Source organism: Octopus bimaculoides, chromosome 4, assembly GCF_001194135.2.
Source record: "Octopus bimaculoides isolate UCB-OBI-ISO-001 chromosome 4, ASM119413v2, whole genome shotgun sequence".
Lineage (NCBI taxonomy): Eukaryota > Metazoa > Mollusca > Cephalopoda > Octopoda > Octopodidae > Octopus > Octopus bimaculoides.
The window spans coordinates 90842596-90850360 of record NC_068984.1 but is presented as its reverse complement, the minus strand read 5'-3'; the positions used below and the strand labels follow the sequence as shown (position 1 = coordinate 90850360).

Here is a 7765-nt window from a genome sequence, read left to right as displayed (position 1 = left end):
AATAATAATAATAATAAAGGAGTTACGACGCAAAAACGTATATATTCAAATGAACATATTTATCTTCTTCAATATATATTTCAGTATAAAGAATTCATTAAGAGACGTAATAAATCAAAATTTCTTTACACATCTTCAGGATATATATATATATATATATATATACATATATATATAGTTTAGTTACTAAAAAGTTTCCAAAATTTTTGGTTGATGGGGATGCATAATCCAAGCAGGTACCAAAATGCACTTCTACCGATTGATAATGCTGGTTAACATATGTGAGTTTATGTACTTCAATTGTTGGTTTAACTATTTTTCATACATTCTCAATGCCTGAAGATCCATTTGTCTCTAAAGAGACTATACTTTTTAATAGAGGAGAAATAACGAATGAGTTTAAGGAAAACAGAGAATGGAGAATATCCAATTTTTTATTATGCAGTCATTAAAAGTTCCTCTGGAAGAACTTTAATGACTGCATAATAAAAAATTGGATATTCTCTATTCTTTGTTTTCCTTAAACTCATTCATTACACCCCCCCCCTCTCTCTCTGTTGTGCATGTTTGAAATTATTTTGTCACTATTATTAATTACGATTGACTTTTTGTTTTCTGGAAAAATTGTTGAAACACATCTTTATAATATGAAAACCATTGGGAAAATAGGTTTCATGTTACAGAATCCAATTGCTTAATTCAGGGGATGCTTATAATATGCATTTTTTTTACATTGATTTGATTGGATCATAATCAGATTTTTTTTTTCTTGTTTTTTATTCTCCTTTTACAGTTTTTCATTGTTATTTCATTTACGCATTAAAATAATAGCCTATTATTCAAAAGATATGCTCAACAGTTTATTGACTTGACTTTCTATACTAAATACGAGAAGAAATCTTTTCTTTTCTGTTAATATTTATTTGTATATTTATGCGTTCAATGTACTTTTTCTTTCTTTCATCTCTTTAACCCTTTCGCATTCAGACTACTCTGTTAAATGTAATACTTATTTATTCACATTGTTGTGAATTAATCATTATCTTGTAACTTTGAGATTTCAATGATGTGATTGTTTATTTTTATATTAACTTTGTAGGGTAGGTGTAGGAAGTTAAATCTGGCCAGTTTAAACATGAAACAAGTAGACCTGATTTAGATAATTTAAATGCTAAGGGGTTAAATTTATTTAAGCAATTCTTCAAAGTTTATTCATTGTATTTCAGCATCATGTCCTACTGTTGTCCAGTGTCCAACTGTAATTGCTATGGTAGGTCTTCCTGCTCGTGGCAAGACTTATATTTCAAAGAAACTTACTCGTTACCTAAATTGGATTGGAATTAAAACAAAAGGTAAGAATTATTATTCTCCTGATGTTCTTGACTTGAATTCATTTTCAAACTGTTGGTGTTATTTCCATAAACAACAATGCTTTATATGATGTTATTCATCCAATTTCATCTTTTATAGCAGTATTTCACTACCTTTTTTTTTTTTGTTAGTGACTTCCAATATGTTAAATATCTTAGATTGTGGTCATTTACTTCTACAACAGCTTCCCAAATAGGTGTTGTATAAATTGGCAAGCTTCCAGGTATCATTTTAAAGTTATTAAGTCTATCAGAAAAATTATATGGGACTTGAGGCATATATTACAGGGTAACTGTAAAGCCTGGATACATAGTGATTCTTGCTTCTTTAGACCAATTCAAATTCAATCTGCAGACAAACACAACAACAAACAAGAATATTAGTGTACCCAGATTTTACAGTCACCCTGTATAGTAATTGTGTAAACCCTACATCGGATTCTATCTGCTCTGCTATATTGAAGGTTAACCATCTATTGTACTAGGTAATAAACAATAGAAACAACTTTGGAGTAAACAAAAGGAACAAATTATTTCATTTTATGTAGCTTATATAATGCACTGTTCTTCAGCTAGCTTCAGCTCAACAATTTCCTTACATCTTCTTTTCCAGAAGCTTAGTGTAGACCTTACCAGAGGGGCTCAACAAGGAGATTCCTCTATAACTTGAGCATTTTCTCTACTTTTTAGAAATTGGTATGATCACTTCAGATTGCCATTGCTTTGGTGTCCTTCCAGAAGTCCAAGCCATCTTTGCAACAAGTCAGCTGGAGAGTATCTTCCCTATTTAAGGCTTTTAACATCTAGGGCTGGATTTCACCCTCCTTGGTAGCCTTGCTACATTTAAGCACTTTAATTGCCTCTATGACTTCAACCTCTGTGAGCTTATACTTTGCTGTTAGATGCACCTCGTGTTCATCAGAAAATGTTATTGTTACTGGATTTAGGTGATTAGCAAAGTATTCTCTCCACCTTCCAATAGGAACTCTTCTACCACACCTGCCATTCTACAAACTTAGCAAATGATCTGCCAGAATACTTGATTGGCTAATCTTAATTGACCAAGCTTAACCTCAAAATTCTCCCATGGTTTAACTGTGAATGTTTTACTGTCACTGCTGAAACTTTTTATGCTCACTGTACCACATACGTAAGAGAGACTTGTTTCCAAGCTAAGATTTTTTCTTGGATAGCATCTTCAACTTCCTGGTTAAACCAAGAAGTTATTTTACCACCTGGTGCCACAACAAGCTGCTTTCATCCACAGCTTTGTATAGGTGAAGAAGAAATTGCTGAACAAAACTATCTCCATCCATCTCAATATCTTCTGTTTGTTCAGAAAAATCTCTGAATTTGGATGCAATAGTATTTGCATTATTTGTTTCTGATCCCATCATCTTCCAGGGCTTCCCACTTTATTCTGTAAGTTGTAAGTTGCACTGGATTTACCAGTTTTGTGAGTTTTCCTTGCAGTTGATAGTCTCAAGTTGCAGACAACTACATGATGATCAGTTGGTAGCTCAGCCCTCTCTCATTACAAGAATATCCAGCACAGATCAGAAAGGTCTGAAATGATAAAATCTATCAATGACCTCTATCTCAAAATATTCCTATTCCTAGTATACTTGTAGCAGAAACATGATCGCTCTTGAACTTTAGCTGCCCACATTGTGGCTTTTTACTTTTAACTACCCATTCTGGTTCACTGCATGGTGGTCAGATCCATTTAGTTTTACTTGTGCTGTCCACCACTTTAACATGACGAACTAGCCTAGCATTTGTTCATCAGCTATAAAAGGGGAAGTTTTGGCCTGCTAAGTCCCCAGGGAGGAGAGTTTTGGTACTAGCAACCTGGACCTTGATGTGAGAACAGTTTAATTTCAGTTTTCAGCCTGAACAGAATTCAAACCAGAATCCTCAACATTATGTTTCATGTCTTGACAATATTTGAATAGAATTGTAGTCAGAATTTTTGTGATGTTGTACTTCAGGTTTTTTTAACTTTTCTATCTTCATTTTTATGAACATTTAAAACTATACAATGTATTGACTGTTATTAATGTCCTACCAGTTTGGTGTATCAAATTTTAGCAATAGTAATAAGTATTTCTTTGCAGTCAATTGCAACTTGTCTTTAAATTTGCTTATTATTATCCATCCTGAATTGATTTAACAGAGGACATAATATATCAGACCTTAAAACTGCAATTCATACAACATTCATACATTTTGCTAAAAATTGATACAGTTAACTGGTAGGACATCAATAATAATGCAAAAATTTCCATGGCTTCGTTGTTTTTATCTCATTGGGCTACATACTTATAGATATCCCTGTCCTGTGACCAATGCCATTATGTGCTTTGAAGTCCCCTTTACAAATGCTCAGTCTTAACTACTTCTAAAGTTGCCATGACTTCATCAAAGGAGGATTTGTATTTGGCCTTGATGTTTGGTACATATAGTTGGAACAACCACAGTAATCCTTCCTTCAACCTAAGCTTCAGGAGGCAAATCCTCTCACATAGTGGTATCCATCCATAACACAATCTAGCAACCAGGAGTTTGTGAGTATCCCCACTCTCACCTATGCAGACATACTTGGCACCACACCCTCCATCCAAGTCTATTTTACCAGAGCCACAAAACCTTGTAGAGGAAACACTTTCTATATCTAACTGGTAGCATCTGACCTCCTCTGCTAGTTCCTGCTCCTTACCCATAAGAGTTGTGACATTTCAGTCCCCAATCACTAATGGTTATTCCCTCCTGGACTCCAGCCCACACATCCCAGAACAAGCTGCAGGCTTATAGCTGATTGTATTAGCATTAAGTGGAAAGTGCAATATATTTTTTTTTAAATAGACCCCTCTACTTAAGATCTAAATATGTCCCTTGTTAACCCACGCAACAGATGGTTCAGTATTGTTATTCTTTCAAATCCTCATATTGCAGCTTTTAGTGGTCTTATTTGCACCAGGCACCAAGCTGGTATTTGTATTGGACCTGCAAAAACCTTTAATAGTATTATAAATTAAGTATTTATAAAATTATTAATTAAAAAGATGACTGGGAAAAATTCCTTGAAACACCTACTGCATAAAGAAATTAATAAAGTGAATATCAAAATACATGATGTAGTAAGCTAAGAAATTATTCTATAAGTGACTAATTCTAGTATAAAAAAAGGAGGGTTAAGAGAACAAAACTGCAATAGTTTCTGTTAGTTTTATAGCCTTTCACCCGTTAGCTGTTGATGCTCTGTATAATATTAAAATAAACTTCAGTAGAACAAGAAATTATTTTTGTATGATCAAAGCAAAAATTTCATGTTTCGTCATTTTATCATTCTTTGTAGTTTTCAATGTTGGTGAATATAGGAGAGCAGCTACTGATAAATATAAAAGCCATGACTTTTTTAGACCTGACAATAAGGAGGCTCTCGAAATAAGACAGTATGTATTGTTTTATGTTTTATATAAACAAAATGTAACTTTCAAATGTTATTTCAGTTGTTGTTCAAAGTTGACTTAATTTGAAAATTATTTAAAAAAAATTTGGTAATTTGACCAGTCTGTTGAAGGACTCCAACACAAGTTTTTTATCCTTTCATAGCAACCAATGTTATCTCACCTAGAAATTATCTTGTATATCACAGCTTTTGTGATTTGCACTGTTCTATTGCTTGGAAAAGTGCCTGAAAAAGTATTGAGTTAAAAAGTTTGAAAATGTCAATTTTAATAAATCTGACTTTTTATTTTTTGACTTAGTATCTTTACATTGCAAACTATAAAAACAATTTTAAAAGATACAATTTAGCACTGCTTAGAGTGATGCTTCTGAAAGACATTTTTTTTAAAGTAGCATGCAAGAAAAGTGCTGTAAGAATGTGAGAAAAGTGGACAGGGAGGGTGTTGAGAATAGTCAACAGTTAAGTAGGTGTTATGTCAGTAGCCAAAGTGTAGAAAGATAAAAATGTTTAGTGACTGTGTGTGTGCATGCACATATATGAGGGTCAGCAGAATAGTCCATAGTCTAATCAAGATATTCTCATGGAAAATGACCAAATGAGGTTTATTTGTCAATACTGTCCCCCTTGTGGTCCACACATTTCTTCCAGTGCTGGTGCAGTGCTTGGATCCTATTAGTGAAGAAGCTTTCATCCTGTTGCTCAAAAAAGTCACCAACAGCAGATATAATGTCATCATCACTGCAATACTGGATCCCACCAAAGTATTTTTGCATGCTGGGAAACAGACAATAGTCAGATGGGGCCAAATCAGGAGAATAGGGTGGGTGATCAACCAGTTCAAAGCCACAGTCATGCAATGCTTCCATTGAAAGCAAGGACGTATGTACTGGAGCAGTGTTCTGATGAAAGAAAAAACCCTTTTGTTAGTTTTCCTGGGTGTTTGGTCTTGATAGCCTTTCATAACTGCCTCACATTGATGATGTGACCCTTTTGAAGATAGTCAATGAGCACTATACCTCTTGTATCCCAAAAAACTGAGGCCATCACCTTCCCTGCAGATAAAACAACCTTGGCCTTCTTTGGAGCAGGTGAGGATGGGTGTTTCCACTGCATAGATTGTCTCTTTGTTTCTGGCTCAAAGTGATGAAGCCAGCACACATCCTGACTTAGGAAACTGTTGTGGCAAGAATCATTGACACCCCTGTGGGATTGGAAGAATGGACTAGCCAAACTCTTATAAAGAGTAGCGTATTGGTTGAGACAGCAGGAAATCGTAGGAGTCATTGAGAGTTTGTATTTAGTGAAATATCATGTTTAGTGGAGTAATTTGAAGTATGTGATGTGAAGACAGTTGCGTCTATCCTCGCTTCATGAAATCTGTATATCCAACGTATGGAAGGATATAAAAGTGGCAACGAGTTTATTCGAAGCTTACGATGGATGTTAACATTTTCTTTTGATACAAAATCAAAGAAAAATTATTTAACATGGAAACTTATTAGCCTCTGTGGTGCAGTTGAAACAGCAACGGCAACAACAGTTACAGCAGCAATTACAACAACAACACCAACAGTTGCTGGAATTAATGTTGAAGTCCAAAAATACTTCAGGTTCGTTCTTGCCAGACAGTGTAGCAAATGCAGTTGCAGAATTTACTTATAACCCAGAAGATGGTATTATTTTTTCTGCATGGTTCCTAAGATATGAAGAAATCTTCAAAGAGGAATGCAAAAATTGGATGGACAATGAAAAGATACAACTACTTTTAAGAAAATTATCTCCTACCGAACATGAAAAATACTGTACTACCTTCTGCCAAAAAAAAAAAAAAAAAAACCTCGTGAAGTTTTGTTTTGATGAAACAATAACATCGTTATTGAAAATTTTCAGTGAGAGAAGTTCCCTGTTCAATACTCACTGGGAGTGTTTGAATTTAGTGAAAAAAAGATGAAGATTTCATCACCTATGCTGGAGTTGTCAATCTAGAATGTGAAAAATTCAAATGAAAAGAATTAATCCTGGACATTTTCAAATGTATAATTTTTGTTCAAGGGTTCGCTGCAAGCAAAGATGCAGAGATACGTGCCTGGATATTGACAAAATTAGAACAGAACCAGAACTTGACTCTGCAGGCAGTGGCAGAGGAGTGTCAGAGAATTATTAATCTATAACATAGCGCAAGGAAACAATTACTTTCAGATACATACGTGTCAACCTGTAATGGATAAGGAAAAAGAAAAGCGAAGACCAAGACCCAATCCATGCTATAGGGTGTAGAGGTCAACATTTTAAAAATAACTGTCTGTTTGAAAATTTAAAATGTTTTAACTGTGAAAATATCAGACATAAAAGATCACATTGGAGAGTTAAAAAAAAATTCTGGGAAGGTTTTCTCAAGAGAAAGTCTAGGCAAGGCTCACAAAAGAAAGTTTGTGTACATAACAATTGATAATGTGAACTTGAAGTAACAGCTAGATACAGGCAGTGATATTACAATTATTAACACTGACACTTGGAAAAAAATAGGAAAGCCTGCATTAATGGAACTTAAAAATTGCGAAAGGTGCTACTGCTACTGCCTCCTCTACTACTACAACCAATTAACTACTGCTGCTTACACGGACAGAGGTCACTCCCGTTTACCATTACCAACACGGTCACTACTACTACTACAGCCAACGATTCAAGTCAACGCACTAGACAGCCATTATGTACCCATACAAAAAAAACGCTCCCTCGTGGACTATGTTGACACCAGTGAGAAACAATTATGAACTTTTCTTTTAATTATGTTTTTTTTTTTAAATATGTATTTTTGATAAAGTTCGTTTTTCCAAGAACCGAAACATGTGAAATATCTCTGAGAAAATTATAAATTAAAATTTCTGTTATATTTTCTCTAATGAACTGGAATACCTATGAT

The 7765-nt window shown here is 34.3% G+C and overlaps 1 protein-coding gene across 12 annotated transcripts in view; it reads left to right on the top strand.

The window, feature by feature from the left end:
* The window catches only part of LOC106883142 (6-phosphofructo-2-kinase/fructose-2,6-bisphosphatase), a 160856-nt gene that overhangs the window by 65121 nt on the left and 87970 nt on the right, over positions 1-7765 (top strand). For all 12 annotated transcript variants that reach the window (XR_008263976.1, XR_008263975.1, XM_052967237.1 and 9 more), the window contains 2 exons: positions 1227-1352; positions 4729-4825. Coding sequence is in view for 10 of the 12 variants with exons in the window: in XM_052967237.1 (XP_052823197.1) it covers positions 1227-1352; positions 4729-4825 (223 nt within the window). In the remaining 2 variants the exon portion in view is untranslated. The remainder of the gene's footprint in view (positions 1-1226; positions 1353-4728; positions 4826-7765) is intronic.